General features: G+C 40.2%; 3 protein-coding genes across 3 annotated transcripts; 1 reads left to right on the forward strand and 2 right to left on the reverse strand.

Annotated features, from left to right (window-relative positions):
* Positions 1-517: 517 nt before the first annotated feature.
* LOC148970757 (uncharacterized) lies at positions 518-8,614 on the reverse strand. The gene is made up of 3 exons (XM_089123863.1): positions 8,498-8,614; positions 4,145-4,264; positions 518-2,575 (listed from the first exon to the last, which is right to left on the reverse strand). The coding sequence occupies exons 1-3, from the start codon at positions 8,556-8,558 to the stop codon at positions 1,839-1,841; spliced, it is 918 nt and encodes a 305-aa protein (XP_088979989.1). The 5' UTR covers positions 8,559-8,614; the 3' UTR covers positions 518-1,838.
* A 3,550-nt stretch (positions 8,615-12,164) lies between these two features.
* Positions 12,165-17,076, forward strand: LOC120479989 (uncharacterized). Its single transcript, XM_039672876.2, has 3 exons — positions 12,165-12,233; positions 14,152-14,262; positions 14,452-17,076. The coding sequence occupies exons 2-3, from the start codon at positions 14,205-14,207 to the stop codon at positions 15,228-15,230; spliced, it is 837 nt and encodes a 278-aa protein (XP_039528810.2). The 5' UTR covers positions 12,165-12,233; positions 14,152-14,204; the 3' UTR covers positions 15,231-17,076.
* Positions 17,077-17,169: 93 nt separating this feature from the next.
* LOC148970758 (uncharacterized) lies at positions 17,170-20,586 on the reverse strand. The gene is made up of 2 exons (XM_089123842.1): positions 20,328-20,586; positions 17,170-19,273 (listed from the first exon to the last, which is right to left on the reverse strand). Exons 1-2 carry the CDS (start codon positions 20,383-20,385, stop codon positions 18,108-18,110), a joined length of 1,224 nt encoding a protein of 407 aa, XP_088979968.1. The 5' UTR covers positions 20,386-20,586; the 3' UTR covers positions 17,170-18,107.
* Positions 20,587-27,747: the final 7,161 nt, after the last annotated feature.

Genomic DNA, 27,747 nt, shown 5'->3' on the forward strand with positions numbered 1-27,747 from the left:
CTAAATTGTTTGTAAAAATATAGCATAGCCATATCATGTAAGAGCCTAAATGACCGTAAATCTTATTTCATAACTAGCAGCTGGAAAATTTCACTGCTAAATTAGACACGGAATTATACTGGCCCCCGACTGAGGGTTCTTTTGGTTCCTTGCCACTGTTGCCTTGGCTTTTGGCTTGCTTAGTTGGGTACATTTAATATTCAACAATATTATTGATCTGTGTTGTATTATTTTCATGTTATGGCTGCTTTGATGCAATCTGTATTGTAAAAAGCACTATATAAATAAATGTGACTTGACTTGACAGAACATATTCAAGCAACTGCATCTTCTCTCAGTGATGTGTTTGTCGAGTTCATATTATGAGAGGAATCACCATAAAAAAACACATCTGGTGGCATTTTTAAAAGAATAACTGTTTACAACTACTGGTTCACTAGCAATGCTGAATACAATGTTAAACCTCTTGAGCTGCTAAATCTATTATTTATAGCCTATAATAGCTAAATAAATCACAAGCTTTTGGTTATTTTTATTTCTCACATTTTCACAGTGTCCAGAGAGCGATTCAATCCAATAAAGCCTTCAGTATGTTCTCAATGCATCACCTCTAAACAGCGAAACTAAAAACAAGTTGTTTGTGATATGAATGATATTTGATAGATTATTGTTTCACAAATGCCTCATATATGTACAATGAAAATCAAACAACACAATGAAACAAAACACATTCTTTCATAAATCATAGTAAATGGACTGCATTTATTTTATATAGCGCTTTCATAGACCTAATGGCCACCAAAGCGCTTTACATTTTTGCCTCACATTCACCCACTCATACACCGACGGCGGTGTCAGCCATACAAGGCGCCATCCAGCTCGTCGGGAGCACAGTGTTCTAGGCAACAGTTTTCTGAAATATTATTTTTGTTCCATCTGTATGAGATGACCATTGTTGGCATCCATCTGTCTCAGGAGACAATGGAAAATGCAAAATAGTTGGTTTGCAGATTTGAGCGGCAGGCTCTGTTGCAGTTCCTGGATCTGTTGGTGCTACATCTGAGATATGAGATGACCATGCCCTGCTTAAGCGATGACACTGACAGGAGTATTTTCACATTGTTGTGATCACAAGAGAAAGATTTTTCAGTTATCCCAGTCATTTTCCCAAAGTTTTTTATTATTATTATTATTTTTTTTTTTTACCAATTTGAACTGGAATGGCATCCCCCCTCAAACTTTTAGCATCTCTAGAACTAGACATGTTCTCCTTAATTTTCATTTTTGGGGAACTATTCCTTTAATGTAAATATGAACCTTGAATTTGTAACACTGGAACATTAAACATATAAAAGATCCACTCGAGCACAGACCTTTTGGCTGCTGCAAAAAAAAAAAAAAAAAAAAGAGAGAGAGAGAGAGAAAGAAAATGCTCTGCTTGTATGATACATTTATTTAGGAATAGAGGGAAATATATGAAGAGTTCAGATGCAAAAGCCTCTAAGTGCCATTTGAAATTCTCTTCTAGAATAATCATTTTTATCAAGCTTGTATATTTAAATTCAGTAATTTCACTTAAATGGCAATTCATAGGTATTCTTCATTGCCATTTAAGTGTAATTACTGAAATTAAATATACCAGCTTGATAAAAATTAACATTCTTGAAGAAAATTTCAAATGGCATTTAGAGGCTTTTGCATCTGAACTCTTCATATATTCATACTTGTCCAGAGTCAGAAATCACTAAAATCAAATTTCATACTTGACCTTATTGCATAGAAACCCTGATAAAATTAAACTATTCACCTGAAAGCGTTTATCAGAACATAAACTTTCCTCACTTAGACACCTTTTTGCAAAGCTTTTTCGTATGTCTCTTTAGAGTAGATAAACTGGTGAAACTCATCTCACATGAAGAGCACTGGTGCGGCTTCTCTCCAGTATGAATTCTTTGGTGTTGTTTTAATGCACCTGGTGTAATAAAGGTCTTCCCACAGTCAGAGCACAAATGAGGTCTCACACCAGTATGAACACTCTCATGCACTCTTAAAGTCGCCAGTCGCGAAAAACTCCTTCCACAAAAAGAACAAACGTGAGGCTTTACACCAGTATGAACGTTAAGGTGTTTTCTTAAGCTAGACGAATAAACAAATGTCTTATCACACTGATCACAGCTGAATGACCTCACTCCAGAGTGAGCGAACAGATGATCATTGAGAACGTTTTTGTAAGCGAAACTCTTTCCACACTGAGAGCATGTATAAGGCCTCTCTCCAGTGTGAACTCTCATGTGATAGTTTAGGTGTCCTTTGCGAATGAAACTCTTTCCACACTGAGCGCATGTGATCAGTTTTTCTCCAGTGTGAATCATCATGTGCCTCTTAAGTGCTGATTTGTACAAGTAAAACATTCCACACTCAGAACAGGTTAAAGGTCCTTTGACTCTCGATTTTCCAGCTTGTTTCTGTGTGAAATTCTCTTCAGTCTGTGAAACGACTGCATTTCCATCTTCATTTGTGAAATTATGAGGGTTTTGAAATTGTTGCTGTTTGTCTTCATTCACTTCCATCAGGTCTAAAAAAACAACATTAAATTCCCATAATTCGATTAAAAAAGGACAATTGAGAAGAAGAAATAACGTTCATTCTTAATTTAGCACAAAACTAGTTCACTACTGAGTCTATTAGTATCTATTTTTAGATGTATTGTTATATCCTCTGGAGAACCAGAACTTTTTAGTTGTTTTAGTTGTTTATTTTGTCATTAGATTTTTGGAGCATAAGAAACAAATGGAGATTTTTTTTAAAGATAGTTTATTCATTATTTTGTCTGTACACCAGGACTCGGTTATTAAAATAAAATGACATTAGACATGTATAGGCATTATTTTTTTCATTTACAAATACATTTTTATAACAGTGTGATTTGAAAAACTATTTTACTTTATGCAACGTGTATGGGTAGTCCCATTCTATAAAATTGATTTAATTTGCATATTAATGTGTTCTTGTGGCAACATGAGTAATAACTTTTCAACATTTCCACGAGAATCTCTTATATTTCATTAAGTCCTGGGGCCAGATGTATAAACACTGCAATTTCCATGCACATATCATTATTTATAAAAATATGTATTAATTATTAAATTAAATATTGATTAATTATTAATTTAAATAGAAATATTTGTAGTGGATGCGCTGCTTTAGAACACTTTTCCAGTAGCATGCTGTTTTAATGTTTACATGACAATTCCACTTTAAAGGGATACTCCACCGTTTTTTCATATTAAACTGTTATTCCCTCAATAAGACAAGTAGATACACACTTCTCTTGTCTCAGTGCGAGCACTAAATCACTCTGGCGCGCGAGACACTTTGATAGCACTTAGCTTAGCCCAGTTCATTCATTAGGATCCAAACAGAGAAGCGACCAAACACCTCCACGTTTTCTCTATTTAAATACAGTTACACGAGTAGAGTAACTCGACCAAGAATTGTGACACAAAATAAAACGTTGCGCTTTTCTAAGCGTGTAAAGTGTATAACTATAATGTATGGCGGAATACAACAGCAAGTGCTTGGGAGCACTTCAACATTTAAAGCAATTTAAAAATATTATTTGGCCAGTGGAAAAGATTGAGAATAACTCTTCTCTGAACACTTTTTCTGAAATGTAATTTATACAATTTTTATTTATTTATTGGAAAACAAGACAAGGATACTGAAAGAATTTTAGTTATGTAACGTGACGGCACATAGTCTGTATCTTATATTTTATTATCTTGTATCTTTAAACATGTTATCACATGGATAAAAATATGCTTGGAAATGAAATGCAAATGATGCTATGAATTGTAAAACGAGGCGTTGTAAGATTCATATATGGTTATTTCTGTGAGGAGACGCATGTACGCACATTCTTCAGCTGACTAGGGTTTAAATATTTTATCATTCAGTCGATTGATTTTAAAGCCAAAGAGGAGGAGTTGTAATGGTGAAACCTAAACATTTGGTATCTCTGAGAAGCCCTGAATGTGCTCTTTACAGGAAAACCAAAGTCTAAGCCTGGGTCTCAAGAGGATATGTTAGTTTTCATCTTAATGTTCATCATCAGTCATTAAAGAGAATGAAGGAAAACACCAACCTATTTGTTCCTCTGTATCTTCATCTTTTATTCTGCAGGGTTCTTCCTTAATCTCCATCTTTACAATAATATGTCTGTAGTTTCTCCTGGAGTAATTCCTCCTGCTTGCTTCTTCTTCTCCTGTGGGAAGATGGGAATATTCCCCAGCATTTAAAGGTGAACTCCGGCACAAAAATGAACCTTTGGTCTATTTACACATTGTTACCTAGTCAACCGTTATCTGAGATTTGTTTTCATGAGTGCCGAATGTAAATAGTTTTATCTATAAACACAGTTCAGCCTATAACGCTAGTATATAGGGCATAGAGTAATGACAAATAAAAATCGCTTATTATTACCACTAACAAGGCTCAACATAGCCCCACAGTAACACGGTAGCATAATAAGGGTCCCTACATTCAAACCGAAGCATTGAGAAATTTGTCAGTGTCCATACAGTTTAATAAGGAGATATTTTATATACACAGTCAACTTCGCGAATACAGGAAGAAGCCATCTTTGAAAAATAGTCTCTACCAGTTGATCTACGAACGACGATCCAAGTGCGCTAAACTGTGGAAAATCTCATATGGTCCGTTGTTTCCGGAAGAAACACAAACACGAACCATTTTCTTCTCTTCAATATGTACATGTAGACTACTGTTCGCGCTCACCTTTTCACCTTATTCACATCTCACCAGCGCACTTGGATCGGCGTTCGTAGATCGACTGGTAGAGACTATTTTTTAAAGATGGCTTCTTCCTGTATTCGCGAAGTTGACTGTGTGTATAAAATATCTTCTTATTAAACTGTATGGACACTGACAAAGTTCTCAATGCTTCGGTTTGAATGTAGGGACCCTTGTTATGCTACCATGATACTGTGGGGCTATTTTGAGCCTTGTTGGTGGTAATAATAAGCGATTTTTATTTGTCATTACTCTATGCCCCATATACTAGTGCTATAGACTAAACTGTGTTTAGAGATAAAACTATTTACATTCAGCAATCATGAAAACAAATCTCAGATAACGGTTGACTAGATAACAATGTGTAAAGAGACCAAAGGTTCATTTTGTGCTGGAGTTCTCCTTTAAACTCTCATGAACGGCTGTGGGAGCTTCAATGACTGAAGGAGTGAATTGTGGTTGTTATTGCTCATTTAGCAGATCATGATCATCACACTTACAATCACTCGAGATTATCTAGGTGCAAATGTTTGCTCAAATAGTCATTGGAAACTATTGCAAAGTTAACTTCTATCTCAGCTTGCTGATTTTTGTGTTTGTCTTGCTTGAGATGTAGTTTATCATTGCTTGATTAAATTAAAGATGTGAGATTTATGTTCAAGCACTTTCTTGCAACAGAGCATCATCCGCACACAGTGAAAAAACGTTAAGCAAAAAGGACACTAGTAGCTGCGTTTACATGGACACTGTTTGTTTCAATCGGGATATGCGAGTGGAGTGGAACATCTCTGCGTTTGTGCGTCCCTCTTTATTCTTTACTCATCAGTGTTTTGCAACTAACGTTAATTGTACAAAAGGCATGGATGCGCTTAAATGTCCTGAATGATCATGACCAATCACAGCGCACAATGTTACCATTGCTTTATCTGTGCTGAATACTGATTTACCCAGTATCACTTAATCAAATGATACACATACTGTACATAACTGAAATTAAGGAACACAGATCGGATGACCGATGAAAGTGTAAGCAAAGGAAAAAAATTCATGGATTCCGATTTTCTCAGATCGGATTCAGGCCTCACTCATATGTGGGAATAAATCAAACAATCAAAAATAGCTTAAATAAGTAAGGAATAATTGACGATAGGCCGTTGAATTATTACAAAAATAATGCACACCCGAGGTGGTAATGCGGTCACGACGCGAAGCGTCAAACAAAGAAACGGAGAAAATGGCCTTTAAAGTTTTTATACCAGCCAGTCAAACATGTTATGGGTAGATTAGGTGGTAATGCATCTCCGAAACGGGACATAATTTAACCCAGATATTTTTTCATGAGACAGAACACATGTCATAAAGCCCATTACAAGTCTTAACTCATTTTTGACCAAATGTGTAGTGCATGCGCTTTGCCTTTGGCCTAAACTAGTCTGTCCCGGCTTTATGCAGTTATTAATGCAGTTATTAGAGGGAGAGAGAGAGAGAGAGAGAGAGAGAGAGAGAGAGAGAGAGAGAGAGAGAGAGAGAGAGAGAGAGAGAGGCAAGACGATGCATGTGCGTCAATATTATTATTTATTTCTTAACTTCGTTTTAATTAATTTGTTCGTTATTGTTTTCTATAATTGACAGTAGATAACCCAATAAATGAAAAACACAAAGCCCTTTTAACAAGTAAGCCTATCAATAATTATTTATTTGTTAGGCTATATCAGGAATAATTACGAAAATCCGTGCAGAGGACTATTCATTTATTTATATAGCCTATTCAGTTTAATTATTTAGCCTAGATAGGACTATACTTTATTTATTAAAATTAAACTGTATGTGTCAATTGATTGTGAAGTTAGACATCAAAAATTGCAGATCAAGCGCATGGGGCTGCATGTCTTCTCTTGTTATGAATTGTATCCTATTTTCCGTTAACTACATGCAGTGATATGGAACTGAAATGCGGTTCAAACTTGCCTGAAACTACTTTAGCCGTGCATTTCCCTGAAAATAATTGCACACCTTTAAAAACGTTCTCAACCAATCAGAATCAAGCATTCAACAGCCCTGTAGTATAAGGATTCATATTTAAATGATTATGCCGAGTAATTTAATATTTGATTATTCAATGTGTGTGGTAGTTATACTTGTATATTACTGTGAGACTTAAATACCTGAAGAAAATATACAGCATTGCTTAATTATCTTAAAGCCGCACTGCAGAACTTTTGGCCACTAGAGGCGCTTGACCTGTAACTTTCACGTCTACCGTCCCTAGAGGCCACAAGCTCCGGAGCAATGTCGCAAATTAAAGTCAACAAACAGTGAACCGGTCAGCCTCCCGTGTCTTTATATGCAATTGTGTGTGCTTGCAGTGTTTGAGGCGGGCCGGGCAGCCCTGCCGCGCTCGATTCCCTTATAGCAGTCTGCTTAGAGAGAGCGAGTGGGGTGATCCCCATGGAGATTATCATGTCTGTGAGTGAATATGGGCGTAGGACAGTGGGCACATTCTCTGCACTGAAAACACCATCGGCCTGAGCTGACACTAACGTTATGTGTGTTGGGTTTTTTACAGAAACCGTGGGACATGTGGTGTGTAGTGTTTGTGGGTACTACTGAGTCGTGGGCACGTTCACTACATTTAATGTAACGTTACATTTGACATGAGTCGATTTTATTAGTGCGAGCCCTGCACTGAGGCGGGCTGTTTTGAAATGAACACTGGGCTGTGGGCATTTTATTACACTCATAACACCATCGGCTGTGGCCGGAATACCAGAAAATACTACACTGCTTATATGAATTTATCTGGGTTACCTTGGAAACGGCATTTGTGTGCAGGCAAGCGTCCGCATCGGTCGAGCACCCTTCCTCTTTTAGCTCACACCAGCGAGCGAAGCGAAAGCTAGACCAATATGTTAATCCTCGTCCTGGCTTTTAATTTGTCACTCTCCCCTTTCCTTTTTTTTAGTTTACTCTGATAAAACCGTTGCCTTCTTCCTTGTAGCTGTTCAGCCTTGATGAAAACATACAGACGGCAATCAAACACGAGTTGAGCACTAACGTCAGGATCTGAGGAAGTTGTGGGTGGTGGGGGAAGTGACGTATGCCATAAAGCGGTCGAATTTTGTAGTTCTTTTTGTGCTCGGGTTCCTACCCGAAACCCGAAGTTAAAAGTGCTAGTAAAAGCGATACAGACAACTTCAGGAGACGGCAGACGCGTCATTCAACCTATTGCAAGTCGATCTACCATCTCAATGGGTTCTGGTAATATATTATAAAGGTTGAAGAGTTCCACAGTGTGGCTTTAATTCTATAGTTTTTATTTATGCTACTACTTCCAATGTGTTTAATCGTTGTTTTATTGCTGATTATTGCAACAAATGACCTAATAAAAAAACATATACTGAGTGAGTGAGCAAACATTTTGGTGAGTTTATTGTCATTTATTTTAAAAATATTTATAAAAATACATATAAAAACATATAAAGGAGTTAATATTTAAGTATTGTAAGTATGTTGTTCTTTTCTTTTCTTTTTTACCATATAATGGTGTCAGTACTACAGACTACTAGTTTTTGGTGTCGTGATGTCCGTAATCTGGTGACTCACTGCATGGATCTGCGTCCGTCTGTGTGAATTGTTCTTTTATGTTCCTCATCAGTCATTAAAGAGAATGAAGAAAAATACCAACCTATTTGTTCATTTGTTGTATCTTCATCTTTTATTCTGCAGGGTTCTTCCTTAATCTCCATCTTTACAATAATATGTCTGTAGTTTCTCCTGGAGTAATTTCTCCTGCTTGCTTCTTCTTCTCCTGTGGGAAGATGGGAATATTCCCCAGCATTTAAACTCTTATGAACGACTGTGGGAGATTCACTGACTGAAGCTGCTGTTGTGTGTTTCTAAATTATTTCTGCATTTCCTCATTGTTATTTAACATTTTAGAGGACTAACGGGCTAGGGTCGGCGACTCTGCGGCCTCATAAGATTCCAACAGAATCATAGGGGGGATATGGGGATATCGCGAGCGGGCGGGGGCATTGTGATCGCTGAGCCTACAAGTAAGTTGTCCATCCATCCATCTTCTTCCGCTTCATCCGGGGCCGGGTCGCGGGGGCAGCAGTCTAAGCAGAGATGCCCAGACTTCCCTCTCCCTAGACACTTCCTCCAGCTCTTCTGGGGGGACACCGAGGCGTTCCCAGGCCAGCCGGGAGACATAGTCTTTCCAGCGTGTCCTAGGTCTTCCCCGGGGCCTCCGCCCAGTGGGACGTGCCCGGAACACCTCCCCAGGGAGGCGTCCAGGGGGCATCCGGAACAGATGCCCGAGCCACCTCAGCTGACCCCTCTCGATGTGGAGGAGCAGCGGCTCTACTCTGAGCTCCTCCCGAGTGACCGAGCTTCTCAGCCTATCTCTAAGGGATCGCCCAGCCACCCTGCGGAGAAATCTCATTTCGGCCGCCTGTATCCGGGATCTTGTCCTTTCGGTCATGTCCCAAAGCTCATGACCATAGGTGAGAGTAGGAATGTAGTTGACCGGTAAATCGAGAGCTTTGCCTTACGGCTCAGCTCCTTCTTCACCACAACAGACCGGTACATCGACCGCATTGCTGCAGAAGCTGCACCGATCCGTCTGTCAATCTCCCGTTCCATCCTTCCCTCACTCGTGAACAAAACCCCAAGATACTTAAACTCCTCCACTTGAGGAAGGATTTCTCCACCAACCTGAAGTGAGCAAGCCACCCTTTTCCGACTGAGGACCATGGCCTCGGATTTGGAGGTGCTGATTCTCATCCCAGCCGCTTCACACTCGGCTGCAAACCTCCCCAGTGCATGCTGAAGGTCAAGGTGTGAAGGGGCCAACACAACAACATCATCCGCAAAAAGCAGAGACGAAATCGTGCGGTCCCCAAACCTGACACCCTCCGGCCCTGGCTGCGCCTAGAAATTCTGTCCATAAAAATTATAAACAGAACCGGCGACAAAGGGCAGCCCTGCCGGAGTCCAACATGCACTGGGAAGAAGTCTGACTTATTACCGGCAATGCGAACCAAGCTCCTGCTTCGGTCATACAGGGACCGGACAGCCCTTAGCAAAGGACCCCGGACCCCATATTCCCAGAGCACCCTCCACAGGCCGCCTCGGGGGACACAGTCGAATGCCCTCTCCAAATCCACAAAACATATGTGGACTGGTTGGGCAAACTCCCATGAACCCTCCAGCACCCTGTAGAGAGTATAGAGCTGGTCGAGTGTTCCACGGCCCGGACAAAAACCACACTGTTCCTCCTGAATCCGAGGTTCCACTATCGGCCGTATTCTCCTCTCCAGTACCCTGGCATAGACTTTCCCAGGGAGGCTGAGAAGTGTGATCCCCCTGTAGTTGGAACACACCCTCCGGTCCCCCTTCTTAAAAAGAGGAACCACCACCCCGGTCTGCCATCCCAGAGGCACTGTCCCCGACCGCCACGCGATGCTGCAGAGGCGTGTCAACCAAGACAGCCCCACAACATCCAGAGACTTGAGGTATTCAGGGCGGATCTCATCCACCCCCGGTGCCTTGCCACCGAGGAGTTTCTTGACTACCTCGGTGACCTCAGCTAGGGTGATGGACGAGTCCACCTCTGAGCCCTCAGCCTCTGCTTCCTCAATGGAAGACGTGGCGGCGGGATTGAGGAGATCCTCGAAGTATTCCTTCCACCGCCCGACGACATCCCCAGTTATGGTCAACAACCGCCCACCCCTACTGTAAACAGCATTGGTGGGGGACTGTTTCCCCCTCCTGAGGCGCTGGACAGTTTGCCAGAATCTCTTCGAGGCCAACCGATAGTCCTTCTCCATGTCCTCACCGAACTCCTCCCAGGCCCGAGTTTTTGCCTCCACAACCACCCGGGCCGCAGTCCGCTTGGCCTGCCGGTACCTGTCAGCTGCCTCCGGAGTCCCACAAGCCAACCAGGCCTGATAGGACTCCTTCTTCAGCTTGACGGCATCCTTTACTTCCGGTGTCCACCACCGGGTTCGGGGATCGCCGCCTCGACAGGCACCGGAGACCTTACGGCCACAGCTACGAGCAGCCGCTTCGACAATGGAGGTGGAGAACATGGTCAAGTAACAAGAACATGAACAAGTAAGTTGTCATCGAAAAAAATGGATAAAGCAAAAAACCTGTTGTGGGCTAAATATAGAAAAAGAAAGAGTGAAAATGAGATGGCCTGTCAAGGGATGCGACAACAGCTAAATATAAGTATTAAAAATATATATTTAAATAGAAAAAAATATATAGGCTAACGTATGATTTAGGCTATTTACATAACATGGCCAAGGGAGCTGTTTTGCTGAATATTATTACGAAGCAGGCTAGCCTATTTAATCATCATAAATGTTTATTATCATAAACAAGTAGCCTGTAGGCCTATATTAAATTACTTACATTTTAGACACATCATTGACTGTTTTAGTTATTTTTCATCTATCAGTGCAGTGTTTTGTTACTGAATGATTACTATCATTCTGCGTTTTGAATGAATCGTTTGAACGAGTGACTCACTATTAAGACGGCCATTTGTCGACACCTTGCGGTTTAGTTTCATGTTTAAAAGGTTTTTTTTTTCCTTGTATATTTAAACATTTATTTAAAACATCAATCTCATAACAACCTATTTATTGCAGTTGCAATTTTGCAGTGTATGAACTAAATTATTTAATTTGAAGCTTTATAAAGGTAAATAACGCCCTGGAGTGAATTTAATAAATATGCAGATATAAGTGTGTAAAAGCTGATCACTGAGGAGAATATTCCTTAAATATAGCTTAATGAGAATACATACATTAAGCTATATTTATACCTAAACAATCATCCCGGAATAAAATACGTTTATGTTACATTTGATTATTCAATATCTGTACGTGGATACCGTGAGGTATACCTTAAAACTGCATTTTATCTGTTGCATCTTTGTTCAATTTTTTTAAGGGGCCACTACTTTTAACTAAGTTTATTTGTTCTTTTTTTCTCTTTTGTTAAGTTTATTTGTTCTTTTTTTTTATAACATTTGAACTTTATATTAAAGTCTTAGTTATAGTAGTTTTGGTGTGGTATTAAAAATGTCACTGCCACTGGTAGGCCTATTTAAAATTGTGTAGCTTATTTATTTGAATAAAATGTTAGATGAGTAAAAACAACAAAATCATTTTTATTATTTTTATGGGGAGGGGGATATGGGGGCGCCAACTATGATCTTGCATACCCCTCAACAGACCTGCAGAGCGCCTGTGATCTTACCATCGTCTTCTCTTTCAAAGTAGTGACGAAACGCGCTCTGTAGCGCTGTGTGTTCACGTTCGGCTACGGTAGAAACATGACGTCACAATATGTCGACCTTCATAGAGGGGGTGCATGCGGTTATGGAGATATAAATGCCTCATTCTAAGGTAACAAAAACATTACGGTTTATTAAGTAAGTTTTTTAGACACCGCTAAAAAAAACATAGTTGTGGATGTCATATTGCATTTCTGCAAATAGATACTCTACACATTTTGAATAAAATGAAAATAAAAGGACTCAATTCTCAGTCGATTCATTTCTGAGTGATTCACTAAATGAACTGACTCGTTTAGTCGTTTGGATTTAGATTTCTCCTAATAAATGATAAAATGATCTTACTCACAGTCTGAAAACAGCAGATTTAGAGCAGAATGAACGGCTGTGTTCCACTTCTCATGTTTATGTTCCCTTCCCTCGCTCACTTCTCTTCTTCTCCTAGACTCGGATGTGTCATTGCTTCGGTTGCTCGAGCGCCTCTACTGGCGGAAACCAGTCTTTAAACCAGTTAACCTTCATTAGATACAAAACAACCAATATAAAATCTATTATCTTGTTTGAGATCATACAAACACTATTTATTTCCCAAAATATATTTGATTTGGGATAAAGTAAAAAAAATTAAATAAATAAAAAAATTAATTAAAGAATTAATTTTAAAGTTAAATGGTACAAGTTGAATTAATAAAACGTGTTATTAGATATGAAGATTTACCTGAACGACTCCAGTTGTGTCTGAGCAGCTCAATGCAAGTTGTATGGTTTAGATTTCTCCCAATAAAAATAAAATCACATTCTGATAAACACAACTGATAAACACAGTGAATTAAATCGGTTAAAGGTATACACGATGTAACTTTTGCAGCTTAATAATCAAAACTTATTTTAAGGAATAGTTCACTTAAAATTGAAAAGCAAACAGTTGATGGACCCCATTGACTTCCATAGTCCATCAACTGTTTGATTATTGACATGCATGCTTCAAAATATCTTCTTTAGTGTTTAGCAGAACAAAGAAATTTACACAGGTTTGAAACAACTTGAGGGTGAGTAAATGATGATCACCAAGCTGGGCATTTAGGCATATTTCTGTGTGTTTTCAGACACAAACCCAAAGTTCACTTTTCTTCTCCATGTTCCACTTCGTCTCGAAACGCACAGAAAGCCGCTTGAACAGTATCACTCTTCCCCCTTTTAATGCAGTTTTAATAACTCTTTTTTATTGTTGCGTATGTCCTGCAGTTTAGTGACAGAAGACTCTATTTTACGACAATCACTGATCTATCTAGCTGGTTTGGATATTAAGATTGGGCTTTTAGGGAGGATCGAAAGTTCGGAAAGTGTTCAGTCAGGTTTAAGTTTGTGTAAGGGTTGGTAGACTATTTGTATGGAATTGTTTCTAAACGACTGTTCTGGAAAACCATTTACCCTTGGATAATCTCGAGTGATTGTATGTGTGATGATCATCTGCTAAATGAGCAACAACGACCACAATTCACTCCTTCAGTCAGTGAAGCTCCCACAGCCGTTCATGAGAGTTTAAAGGTCCCCTGACATGGGTTTTTTTTTTAATTATTTTATAATATTTCCTGGGTTGCCCTTATAATGTTAGTATGTTTTTTAGATCAAAAATAGTCATAATTTAGAAATAAAAGGCATTTTTCCTAGCCTGATTTTAGCCTCTGCTTAGAACAAGTCTCAAATCTCCTATTTCTCTAGGAAAAAATAAAATCACGCATTCGTGTGTTCGTACTTCCTGTTCCAAGCTCGTTTTCTCATCGTCGGGCCAAATTCTCTGGGCGGGCAAAGCAGAGAACGGGGAGTAACTTTTCCCCTATATGACGTCATATAGGGGGAGATTCCATCTGAGATGCAGATGGATGCAGAGAAGATAAAAATAGCCAAAGCTCGGTTTACACCGATTGAAAATTCTAGACACGAGGGGACCATGAAAATTAAAATTTGAAAATGAAAATTTCATGTCAGGGGACCTTTAAATGTTGGGGAATATTCCCATCTTCCCACAGGAGAAGACGAAGCAAGCAGGAGGAATTACTCCAGGAGACATACTATTGTAAAGATGGAGATTAAGGAAGAACCCTGCAGAATAAAAGATGAAGAGACAGAGGAACAAATAGGTTGGTGTTTTCCTTCATTCTCTATAATGACTGATGAGGAACATTAAGATGGAAACTCACATATAACAATAAAATCCCAAACTAGAAGACACCAGTAGACTCAGAAGTAAACTGGATTTTGCCCTGAAAAACTTTTTGATTTTGTGTCTAATTTGTCCGTCTTCAATTGAATTTTAATGTTGTTTTTAGACCCGATGAAAGTGAATGAGGACAAACAGCATTTCACCAACGAAGATGGAAACATCATTTCAAAGACTGAAGAGAATTTCACACAGAAACGAGCTGGAAAAACTGGAGTCAAAGGATCTTTCTCCTGCTCTGAGTGTGGAAAGAGTTACAAACTGAAAAAAAACCTAAATCAGCACATGAGGATTCACACTGGAGAAAAACCATTCACATGCTCTCAGTGTGGAAAGAGTTTCACATCCCAAGAATATCTCAAAAATCATCTGCGCTCTCACTCTGGAGTGAGATCATTCAGCTGTGATCAGTGTGATAAAACATTTGTTTATGAATCAAGCCTAAGAATACACATTAAAACTCATGCTGATGTAAAGCCTCATTTTTGTTCTTTTTGTGGAAAGAGTTTTTCACGACTGCAAATTTTGAAACAGCATGAGACGATTCATACTGGTGTGAGACCTTATCTGTGCTCTGACTGTGGAAAGAGCTTCATTACATTGACTGACTTAAAAAGGCACCAGAGAGTTCATACTGGGGAGAAACCGTACAAGTGTTCACACTGTGGAAAGAGTTTCTCTCGGTTAGGAAGCCTGAAAGATCATGAGCGAGTTCACACTGGAGAGAAACCGTACAAGTGTTCACACTGTGGAAAAAGTTTCGCTTATTTGTCATCGTGTGCAGATCATGAGAGAGTTCATACTGGAGAGAAACCCTACAAGTGTTCTTCTTGTGGAAAGAGTTTCACCCAACTATCTAATCTAAAGACTCATGAGAACAAGCATTAAGATGAATATCTCTAAATTATCATTTTCAACAAGCACAAATAGATGTGAATTATTGTATTGCTTTTCTTCTCCCTCTTTTTTTTTGAAGCAGATTCTGTGTCTCATCATCAGGATAAATCAGTGTTTCTGTATAAGTGAACATTTACAATCCAACTCTAGAAGACAGCATTTTAAGGTTTCATGAATGAAGAATCGGCTCTAAATCTCCATTTGCCAACTTCTTTACACTGGGGTTTCATCATCCATCCATCAGCCGGAAACTGAAGCTTCACTGGGAGCCGCCATTGTAGCAGACCATCTCCTGCTGTCAGCATTACATTGACTCCCATTCATTTTGGTGTCACTTTGACAGCGAATAACTTTACATCTGAGGCGTCCAAACTAAGACTCCATTTGTCTTGATTCAGATTCCTCTCGGCACAGCTACTAGAAGACGTACAACCTTCAGACAGTTTGGTCACGTTACATCTCCGTCATCAAGCTCAGTGTGAGCCTGTGCAGTCGCTCAGCCATCTGGAGTGCTTCTTCAGGGCTTCACTTTTCTCTGTTGAATCTATGGTGTCACTGTGTCCATTTCTTTTACAGTCTATGCTTCTGAAAAGGAAAATAAGGGACACTCAAAACATTTGTAATTCACCACACAGCAAATGTCATTTCATTGTCTGTATGTGTATAAAAGATCTATAAATGGTTCTCAGACATAAACATATTTGGGTCATTTGTGTCAAAATTGACTGTAATTCATATTAAAGACATCTTAATATTCTTTTAGATTACTTTTTCTTTTGGTTTCTTAAAGAATCTTAAAAAATAGTCTCGATAAGTCGATCCCCGAACGCCGTTCATTCGCTGAACTTCATACAGTTCAGATCACTCAGCACGACGTTCGTGGTTTGACTTATCGAGACTATTTTTTAAGATGGCTCCTGTCTGTATACATGAAGTGAACTGTCTTTATAACGTATCTTCTTATTAAACAGTCTGTACACTTACAAAGTTCTCAATGCTTCGTTTTGCATGTATGGAGCCTCATTATGTTACTGCGTAAGTGTGGGGATATTTTGAGCCTTGTTAGTGGTATAAACTAGCGATTTCATTTTACTTAGTCAATGCCCCCATTACTAGCATTATATGCTAAACAGATTTTAGAGATAAAACTCTATACATTCGATTATCATGAAAACAAATCTCAGAGAACGGTTGACTATGTACCGATGTTTTATTAGACCAAAGGTTCATTGTTCGCCGGAGTTCTCCTTTAATAGGATTAATTTCCAGAGATACAGTGATCTCAATGTGGCTCTATGAGTAAACTGGTACACATTTTCAATGGCTGCACATTTTCTGAATAACAAATAATGATGAAAGTAGAATTATATCTCTTTATTTTCTATCAACACAATTGAAAATTACTGTCCGAGTGCCATAAATTCAAAAGTTTGTGTGCCTGTAACTTTAAATGTATACTTTTTCTTAAAGGGTTAGTTCACCCAAAAATGAAAATTAAGTCATTAATTACTCACCCCCATGCTGTACCAACCCCGTAAGACCTTCGTTCGTCTTCGGAACACAAATGAAGATATTTTTGATTAAATTTGAGAGCTGTATAACTACCACATTGGCCCCTAAAGGACTGCCTCTTGACGGCCCAGAAAGTCAATGAAGAAAATGTTTAAATATCCCAAGTGACTACCGTGGCTCAACTATAAGTTTATCAAGCGACGCGAATACTTTTTGTGCGAAAAAACAAACAAAAATAACGAGTTTATTCGACTATTTCTTTTCTTCCTTGTAGGCCAGAACGAGACTTCCTTAGATTTCCACGACGCATGCGCGAGAATTGCGATCTGCTTACACCACTTCAGATCGCAATTCTCGCGCATGCGTCGTGGAAATCTAAGGAAGTCTAAGGAAGACTTAATTTTCATTTTTGGGTGAACTAACCCTTTAAAGGGGCCATATAATGGTACATGCAAGTTGATTGTACTGAAATGTGTGTTGCCAGTGCCTGTACACAACTATCATATTATGATAAAAATCTATCCAGTGATCTGCCTCAAATTGAGACGTTTGATTTTGTGATGCCACGGTCGGACGCCCCTCCTATGACTGTTGATTGACAGCGTTTCAACACATCCCCGCCCTGAGCGAGCAGTCATCATAGTCCGCCATTGTTGATACACTGGAGCAGAATGGTGTCTAAGCGATTGTGGTGTTCTGTTCTTAGGAGTAATAACAAACACAGTCATTTTGATGTTCCTAAATCCGAACCTCTGAATATTCCCCACGAGCAACGTAAATGTGTTCATGTCTGCGCAAATCATTTCTCTGCTGACTGCTTTATAAACGAGGATCAGTATAAAGCTGGTTTTGCCAAAGCCGTGGCAAATGAGATGGAGGACACAGTGATTGGGTTGCAAAAAATAAACATTTATTAACATAAATGTAAAAACATATAAAATCAAGAAAACATGGTCATCTGTAATGTCTGTCAGGTGCATGGATGTAAATGTATAAGCCAGAGAAAACAAAAATCTAAATCAAAATAACAAAAGCCCAACCCAAACACAAAGTAACCCGGTGAAAGACCTCCCTCTATACTAGCCAGACTTACTTTTATAAAGGGATGAACAGGTGGACATTGTTCCCTTGCTGAGTCTCCTAGCCGCACCCACTAGCCGGTCATAGCAAGATGAGTAGAGGGACTCATAGAGATCAGTCCACGCCGCTCCGATACATCTCGAACAAGCCTTCCATCAACAATGGCGGTCGTTGCGTTATTATTTATGCTCACCTATCTTAATAAGAGACAGAATCCAAACTGGAGCTGACGTACTCTAGTTACTTCAAGATGGCATCCCGAGATAAAACAGAAAATCAAATGGAAAATTCTTTGCTTTGAGCAATGGGCAACTTTGGGCAACCCTTTTTCTCGTGATGCCGTAGATGAGATAATTGGGTGAAACTCTTCTCACATGAAGAGCAATGATACGGCTTCTCTCCTGTGTGAAGTCTCTCATGAGCTTTCATGACTCCTGACCGAGCGAAACTCTTTCCACAGTGTGAACACTTGTACGGTTTCTCTCCAGTGTGAATTCTCTGGTGTCTTTTAAACTGTGTGATTCCACCAAAGCTATGCCCGCAGTCAGAGCACAAATAAGGTTTCTCACCAGTATGCACAATCTCATGCACTTTTAAATACTTCAGTAGTGCAAAACTCTTTCCACATATAGAACAAAAATGTGGCTTCACACCAGCATGAAGTTGAAGGTGTGTTTTCAAGCGTGATTTCACTGCAAACGTTTTATCACAGTGATAACAGCTGAACGGTCCTTGAACTTCAGAGTGAGAGAGCAGATGATCATAGAGAGGCCCTTTCTGAGTGAAACTCTTTCCCCACTGAGTACATGACAACAGATTTTCTCCAGTGTGAATCTTCATGTGTGTGTTCAGGTCTGATTTACGTATGAAACTCTTTCCACAATCAGAACAGGTTAAAGTTCCTTTGTCTCCAGATTTTCCAGCTTGTTTCTGTGTGAAATTCTCTTCAGTCTTTGAAACGACAGCATTTCCATCTTCAATTTTGAAATGAGATTCTTGAAACAGATATCGTTTCTCTTCATTCTTATCTGTCATTTCTTCGTCTTCATTTTTGAAATGATGCGATTCTTGAAATAGATTTTGTTTGTCTTCACTTTTATCCGTCATTTCTTCGTCTTCATTTTTGAAATGAGATTCTTGAAACAGATATTGTTTATCTTCGTTCTTATCTGTCATTTCTTCGTCTTCATTTTTGAAATGAGATTCTTGAAACAGATTTTGTTTATCTTCACTTTTATCCGTCATTTCTTCGTCTTCATTTTTGAAATGATGCGATTCTTGAAATAGATTTTGTTTATCTTCACTTTTATCCGTCATTTTCTCATCTTCAATTTTGAAATGGGAAACTTGAAACAGATGTTGTTTATCTTCGTTTTTATATTTCAGTTCTCCATCTTCGTTTGTGAAATGATGCTGTTTGTCTTCATTCCCTTCCGGCGGGTCTAAAATATGTCCAAAATAAAAAAGGACAAAGGAGAAACAAAGGTCATTCTTAATTTAGCACAAATCCAGTTTAGCCTACTACACAGTCTAATATTTCATTTTAGATGCATTGTTATATCCTTCTGAGAACCAGAAACTTTTGTTAGTGTGGGGCTATTTTGAGCCTTGTTAGTGGTAATAACAAGCAATTTTTATCTCATGAAAGCCCGATCTCATGAAAGTTCGTATCTATGGCACGAATGTCATTTCTTGTGGCATTTATACGCCAAAAACAGTTTTTGCGTGTATATGGCACGCGATTTTCGCGTACATATGATACACACTTTTTTGCGTATAATACGCACGAACTCCCCACCCCCTCCCCCCTAAACCTACACGAAAAAAACACTTTTGGCGTATAAATGCCACGAGAAATGACACTCGTGGTATAGATACGCATCTTCATGAGACTGTGTTGCTATACTAGCGTTAAAGGCTAAACTGTTTTTAGAGATAAAACTATTTACATTCGGCAATCATGAAAACAAATCTCAGATAACGGTTGACTAGGTAGCAATGTGTAATTAGACCAAAGGTTCATTTTGCGCCAGAGTTCTCCTTTAAATAGTTGTACGGGAAACACACCCCAGAGCGCCATCAGCGGAGCTCGTTGATAGATTAACTTTTGCCGTATCTAGTCGGCAAAACTACAAACACATTTTCATTTTTTTTAATGAAAGACTTAAGTGCCTTTGTTCTTTTCTCAAAGAAAAGCTTTACTCCAAGTCCTCCAGAGGCGCGGCTAAAGCCGATTCGAAAGGCCTGACTAGAGTTTGTTGTTTCCAGCTCGAAAGCCAATGGAGAGTTGCTAGACCACCCTGGCTGAAAAAAACATTTGTATAATTTTTGTATAACTTTTCACAGTGTTTTTGTTACTTTTTTATTTTTATTTTATTTATTTTGGCCTAGTCTATATCTAATGGGTTCTTGTGGCAACATGTAATGAAAAAAGAAGTGTAATAATGGGAGTAAAAACTTGCCAATATTTTCATAATAATATAGAAAAACACCAACCTATTTGTTCCTCTGTATCTTCATCTTTTATTCTGCAGGATTCTTCCTTAATCTCCATCTTTACAATAATATGTCCGTAGTTTCTCCTGGAGTAATTCCTCCTGCTTGCTTCTTCTCCTGTGGGAAGATGGGAATATTCCCCAGCATTTAAACTCTCATGAACGGCTGTGGGAGCTTCACTGACTGAAGGAGTGAATTGTGGTCGTTGTTGCTCATTTAGCAGATGATCATCACACTTGTTGCAATCACTCGAGATTATCCACGGTTTAAGTGTTTTGCTCCAGTAGTCGTTTAGAAACAATTCCTCGAATTCATTTTATTTTTTGAGAGAGCAGGAGACAAGAAATAACTAAATAAATGTCTTTAAAAGAAAAACATATTAGGATAAAAATTTGAAACAATAAAAAAAAACCTACTAATAAAAATGTGCACACTCACGCATTTAAGCTTCGTAGCTGTTTATTTTAAAATACGTTTTTTTCCCCATTATAGTTTAATCTCGGAAGCTACACCAGTTATTTTGCCAAGAGATCTCTTATATATATTTTATGTGTCAGACATACGCAAGAAACAGGCATAAAAGACTAGAGGTGGTCTTTATTCCATAGCCTATTCGATTATGGTTCCCCTTCTCTGTTTATTTCGAATTTTTAAAGAGAAAATGAAGGAAAAAACCAACCTATTTGTTCCTCTGTATCTTCATCTTTTATTCTCCAGGGTTCTTTCTTAATCTCCATCTTTACAATACGTCTGTAGTTTCTCCTGGAGTAATTCCTCCTGCTTGCTTCTTCTTCTCCTGTGGGAAGATGGGAATATTCCCCAGTATTTAAACTCTCATGAACGGCTGTGGGAGCTTCACTGAATTGTGGTCGTTGTTGCTCATTTAGCAGACGATCATCACAATCACTCGAGATTATCCAAGTGTAAATGGTTTTCCAGAACAGTCGTTTAGAAACAATTCCATCAATTAAAAAAATACAAGCAAATTGTAATACCAACCATATATAATACCAATAACACCAACCCTTACACAAACTTGGTTAAATCTGACTGAACACCTTCCGAACTTTCGATCCTCCCTAAAAGCCCAATCTTAATGTCCAAACCAGCTAGATAGATCAGTGATTGTCGTAAAATACAGTCTTCTGTCACTAAACTGCAGGACATACGCAGCAATAATAAGAGTTATTAAAACTGCATTAAAAGGGGGAAGAGTGATACTGTTCAAGCGGCTTTCTGTGCGTTTCGAGACGAAGTGGAACATGGAGAAGAAAAGTGAACTTTGGGTTTGTGTCTAAAAACACACAGAAATATGCCTAAATGCCCAGCTTGGTGATCATCATTTACTCACCCTCAAGTTGTTTCAAATTATTTTGTTCTGCACCAAATAAAATATTTTGAAGCATGTCCAAAAATGTACTAGACTAGTTTATAGTTATTTTTCCATATGTTGCTGCAAGCTATCTCTATTACAGCCCATTTCCAACCACAGACAACAATTATTTGTTTGTAGCCTACAGTTATTTGTTATACAGAAATGTAGGGTTTTTCCCATCTTCATGAACATGCGACGCCTCCGCGATGTTTTGTCAACCACTTTTTTTATTTATTTTTTATTAACAACAAAATGAGTACAAACATTTGTGTATACATTAACATACAACATATATAACAAAGTATTTCATACTAGGGGGTATTGTAAACTTATAAAGGTATTATAGCACTTGCATATTTTCAATGTTTTAATTGCTTTTTGCTTCATAGAAAATCGGAGTGAATCAATATAAAGCTCAATTTCTTTCCTAAATAAAGTAAAATAAGTTTTTTTACAGGAGAATTTGCATTTATGAACATACAATTTTGCCATTGAAAGAATGAAATTAATTAAATAAATCTGATTGTGCTTAATTCTACTGTTCTCCCAAATACCAAATAAAATATGTTTCCACAACAACATAAATTGGTCATCAATGTTTCTTGTGATAAAATCACAGACATTTTGCCAAAATGGTCTTACAAATGGGCAATGCCAAAATAAATGAACCACAGTTTCAGGGCAACTGTCACAAAAGGCACAATTAACATCAATATCACTTTTAAATTTTATAAAGTACTGTTTTACAGGATATATTCTATGTATCAATTTATATGATACCTCCTTAAACCTTTGTTTGTAATTAAATATTGATTAGGTATAAGCCAAACCTTTTTCCACACAATAACTTCTGTAAAACGATTCCAGTATGAGTAAATATAAGGCAAAGAGATATCATTTCTTAGAAATAACTCTCTTATAGTTCTATTCTTTGCGTTAAGGGAAACGCAGAAGGTGGGGACAATTGTTGAGTATTAATTCTATTTTGATATTTAAACATCATACAGATTTCAGGAGAAATTGCTCCAAACACTTTTACATATCCCCCTGGTTTTTACAGGAATCTTATAATGCGCCAAAAATAATAGAATTTTTACTCATTGTAAGTAGAGCCAGACCGATATATCGGCAGGCCGATATTATCGACCGATATATAGGCATTTTCCAAACTATCGGTATCGGCAGTTATAATGGCCGATAAATGATCACGGTACCAAGTCCCGGTGGTACCGAATACCCGGTCAAACCCGGTTCTGGATGCGCATGCATGCACGAAAAACGTGAAGTTGCATCCTATTCATGAAAGCGCTGAGATATGGCAACCGGCGGCGCTGCTGATGTTGTGTCTGTGTATATCAAACTGTAAAACGACTATTTAAATATGAACCCTCTATGTTGTGCTTGTCTCTGTGTGAATGAACGGCAGAAATAATAAAGAAACAAAGAAATTTACAGAAATAATTATATTAGGCTAAATTTAATTTAAATTTAATTTAATCTAAATTTACAATCATGAATAATAAAGTACTTGAATTTAATTTAAAAACATTTTTTCCAAATAGTTAAATAAATTGGAAAAATACTTCAAACTGAGTTTGCTGTGGTACCAAAATTGGTACCGAGACCGTAACATTTTAATGGTATCGCTAAAGACTACTGGAATTTTGGTACAGTGACATCCCTAACTCCAAGTCCTCCAGAGTCGCGGCCAAAGCCGATTCGAAAGGCCTGACTAGAGTTTGTTTTGTTCCAGCTCGAAAGCCAACAGAGAGTTGCTAGACCACCCTGGCTGAAAATAAAACTTGCTGCCACTAGTGTGTGTCTACACTTCTAGGCTAGGATGTAGAAGGTTTAATGCCATTTTATTTTGTATAACTTTTCACACTGTTTTTGTTACTTTTTTATTTTAGGAAATGCAGAGGTTGATAAAAAGATTTTGTTTGTTATTTTGGCCTAGTCTATATCTAATGGTTCTTGTGGCAACATGTAATGAAAAAAGAAGTGTAATAATGGGAGTAAAAACTTGCCAATATTTTCATAATAATATAGAAAAACACCAACCTATTTGTTCCTCTGTATCTTCATCTTTTATTCTGCAGGGTTCTTCCTTAATCTCCATCTTTACAATAGTATGTCCGTAGTTTCTCCTGGAGTAATTCCTCCTGCTTGCTTCTTCTTCTGGGAAGATGGGAATATTCCCCAGCATTTAAACTCTCATGAACGGCTGTGGGAGCGTATGACACGCCAATTCGTATTTCCATTTTTGGCGTTATATCAAGACGCATAATCGCCTTTCAGCATTTTTATGAACGCCGTTGACTTAACGTTATAAATATATGACTTACCTCAACCCCGTCCCTAAACCTAACCGTCACTGGGGTTAATGGCATTTATGACTGTTCCCTTACCATCCTAGGGAAAAAAAAGATATGACTTACCTCAACCCCATCCCTAAACTTAACCGTCACTGGGGTTAATGGCATTTATGACTGGAGATTTGACTGCGTGTACAGACACGCGGAATGACGCGGACGTTAATGGCGTAGACGCATACACGTGGATACACGCGGATAGCTCAAAATGCGTAGAGATAACACGCCACCTGACTCGAAAGTGGCGTATATGTTAACGCAAAAGTCATGATGTCATGTTGGACTGAAGGAGTGAATTGTGGTCGTTGTTGCTCATTTAGCAGATGATCATCACACTTACAATCCCTCGAGATTATCCACGTGTAAAAAGTCCAGCTTTAAGTGTTTTGATCAAACAATCGTTTAGAAACAATTCAATTCCTCATGCTAATTTTATGTTGCTGATATGTTGTTAGATATGATTTACATGCATTAAAGACTGTTTACCAGGTTGCATTACATAAAATGAAAACACAACTCTAATAATCTTCACAAACTGGAATTTGAAAAACCAGTCAGTAACGAGTTTACATTTCACGAGAGTAATGAATATCAGTCGGTTCATTTCGATTCATTTCACTAAATAAATTCAGTGATTCACTAAATGAACTGATTCATTTAGTTGTTGGGATTTAGTTTAATAAATCATAAATGTACTCACAGTCTGAAAACAGCAGATTTAGAGCAGAATGAACGGCTGTGTTCCACTTCTTCTGTTTATGTTCCCTTCCCTCGCTCACTTCTCTTCTTCTTCTAGACTCGGATGCGTGTCATTCTTCTTCTTTTTTCGTTTTATGGCAGATTGCGACCATGACTTTAAAGGTGCATACCGCCACCAACTGTATCAGAGTATGTAATACGGGCTATTCGTTGGGACTACTTTGTATTATGAAAAAACTATATCCTCTTATATATTCCCATGTTTTTCAAAAATTGTACAACTGCTTTCTGTGTATCCTTTACCCCATCTCCTGTGCCTAATATAAACCTTTAAGGTTCCACTTTCTTCCTGCCTTACTTATCTTTTGTTTTATCTTTATCCTCTCATCTCTATATTTCTTTAAATGCATTAATACATGTTCTACATCTTCCTTGGATCTACATTCCAAACATTTATCTGATAGACTTTTGCCCATTAAAAACAATGTTCTCTTACGAGAGGTGCGTGAGCTAGCTTACGCTACGGGAAAGATTAATCTTTGCTGAGAAGTTGAAGCCAAAAAATTATTCCATAATTTGTAATCATTGTCAACACAGTATCTCTGAGGCAGACCATGAGCGGGGCTAGCTAGCAGCTCATTGGTTCGCTCAGAGAGAATGCACAAGCCTATAGGAGAGCGGCGCTGAGCCCGCAGCCAATGAGCGGTAGGCGCTCGCTCATTGCGTCAGAGCCCGCCGAAAGGGGCGTGGCTATAGTGTATAAAATCGGCTCTCCCAGGGCTGGACGTTGATTCTTTCATTCTTCAACGAGCTACACGCATCCGCTGTCCTGGGAAGAAGCCGCCGTCGTCGAGAAGGCCCCTTCTAGCGAGCTCTGGAGACTGAGGAAGCTGGCCGTCTGCCACCTTCAGCCGTCCTGCAAGCTAGCGCCGTCCGACGCCATATCCTTTCCATATTTCATTCACAAAAGAGCTCAAGCGTCTTTTTCAAGATGCCTCGAAATTCCTGCGGCTCCTGCCGCTCTCCACTCGAGGACGGAGATCGCCACCCCATCTGCGCTCTCTGCCTCGGATTGGAGCACGCAGAGCTCGCCCTCGCCAACAGAGGATGCGACCACTGCGAGGACCTGCCCTTGTCTTCCCTGCGGGCACGACTTCAGGCTGTCAAGACTGCTCCCGCGCCGCCTCTCACTTCGCCGCGGAAGAAGAAACGCCGCTCCCAGAGGCCGCCGGAGCCCCCTGCGGATCTATGCGGGCCGCCGTTGCCGCCCACCGACCGCTCTCCCTCTCCGCCCCAGCAGGACATGCAGTTGCCGCCGAGTGGCCGCTCTGTCGCCTCCGACGACACCGCGGAAGAGAAGGACTCTTGTTCGCTGCACGCTTCTAACAGCGAGGACTGGTCGTCGATTGGTTCTTCGACGAGAGAGTCTCCGGGGACCCGCGCCGGCATTGAGGAGGAACTATTGCGTCTCCTCTCACAGGCCGTCGATCGCCTGGGGCTCGAGTGGTCGCCTCCCCCCGTACAACCACTGAATCGCATGGATGGAAAATTCCTGCACCGGCGCCCTGCCCCCGCCTGCAGCCGGGCTGCACCATTCCTGCCAGAGCTTCACAATGAGCTCACTAAGTCCTGGAATGCCCCCTTTCGGCGCGAAACCGCTCCGACGTGTCCACCTCGCTGCGCTCGGTGGACAGAGCTGCCGAGAGGGGATATATAGCCATGCCGCCCGTCGAGGACCTGGTCGCCGCTCACCTTTGCCCGCCCTGTGCTAGATGGCGGTCTTCCCCTACGCTTCCTTCGAAAGCGTGCAGAGCGACCTCCACGTTTCACGCTCACGCTTACGCCGCCGGACAGGCCGCTTCAGCGCTGCACTCCATGTCTGTCCTCCAAGTGCTACAGAGCGACATCTTGTGCGAGATGGCGAAGAGCGGTAGGAACCCGCCCATCCTCTCGGATTTGATGAGCGCGACGGACCTCTCCCTTCGCGCCACTAAAGCCACCGCACAAGCCCTGGGGAGATGTATGGCCGCCCTCTGTGTCGCTGAAAGACACTTGTGGCTCACTCTTGCCGACATGGGAGACTCAGAACGTGCCGTGTTCCTCAATGCGCCTATCTCCCCGACCGGCCTCTTCGGATCTGCCGTCACGAGCATCGTCGACCGCTTCTCTGAGGTGCAGAAAGCCACCCAGGCCATGAACTTGTTACTGCCCCGCCGCGCCAGCACTTCTGCAGGCCGTTCTCGCGAGCCTCCTGCCAGAACCCCGCAACAGCGCCCGCCTCAGCAGGCTCATCAACCCCAGCGTAGACAGGGCGGCCGCCCTCGCTTTCGCTCTGACAGCCGCCACAGACAGCCTCCTCCCCGGGGGCCTCGACCCAAGATCACGCTGAAGCCTGATCAGCAAAAGTCTGCCTAGCACAGCTGAGAAAAAGACGGCCCTCTCCTGCTGCGGCCGGACCGCCGTCAAAGTTTCGTCCTCTGCTAGTCCCCGACGCCTCGCCGATTACAGTAGTGTTCACCGCCACAAAAAAGCCGGTTTCCCTGCCCGCTTGCGAGCGACAAAAAGCCGTTTTTACGGCTACCCAGAGAGTTCACAAAAAGAGCATAAAAGCCTCAAGTGTAAAAAATGTGCCCACAAGCATGTGTTCACTCATACACACAAGCACCATATGCCCCGTGTCTCCCACAGAGCCCATTCTCACAGAGCGTAGCAGAAAACAAAAACACACCCACGAGCCCATGCGCGTGTCCCCCCTCTGCTCGCTCTGTCTCACGGCCCAAAAACTCCTCTCTGAGTGTAAGTCCCGTTGCCACACACACTCCAAGCGTGCCCACACACAGTGTCCAGCCCGCTATGTGCAGCAATCAGGGCGAGATTGCCATTCAACCGCTAGCTGCATGCTGCGAAGCGTGGGAAGCCATCCCCGGCATCTCCCCGTGGGTTCTAAGCATTATAAAGAATGGCTATCTATTAC

The sequence above is a fragment of the Pimephales promelas genome, chromosome 19 (genome assembly GCF_988280905.1).
Source record: "Pimephales promelas chromosome 19, fPimPro1.hap1.1, whole genome shotgun sequence".
Classification (NCBI taxonomy): Eukaryota; Metazoa; Chordata; class Actinopteri; order Cypriniformes; family Leuciscidae; genus Pimephales; species Pimephales promelas.

Excerpts from the sequence above, each read along its gene's own strand:
- LOC148970757 (XM_089123863.1), bottom strand. The coding sequence starts at position 8,558 with ATGGAGATTAAGGAAGAACCCTGCAGAATAAAAGATGAAGATACAACA. Across the intron at positions 4,265-8,497 it reads TACAACAAATGAACAAATAG|GAGAAGAAGAAGCAAGCAGG; the intron begins GTTGGTATTTTT and ends ATCTTCCCACAG. Across the intron at positions 2,576-4,144 it reads AGATACAGAGGAACAAATAG|ACCTGATGGAAGTGAATGAA; the intron begins GTTGGTGTTTTC and ends TTGTTTTTTTAG.
- LOC120479989 (XM_039672876.2), top strand. The coding sequence starts at position 14,205 with ATGGAGATTAAGGAAGAACCCTGCAGAATAAAAGATGAAGAGACAGAG. Across the intron at positions 14,263-14,451 it reads AGAGACAGAGGAACAAATAG|ACCCGATGAAAGTGAATGAG; the intron begins GTTGGTGTTTTC and ends TGTTGTTTTTAG.
- LOC148970758 (XM_089123842.1), bottom strand. The coding sequence starts at position 20,385 with ATGGAGATTAAGGAAGAATCCTGCAGAATAAAAGATGAAGATACAGAG. Across the intron at positions 19,274-20,327 it reads AGATACAGAGGAACAAATAG|ACCCGCCGGAAGGGAATGAA; the intron begins GTTGGTGTTTTT and ends GACATATTTTAG.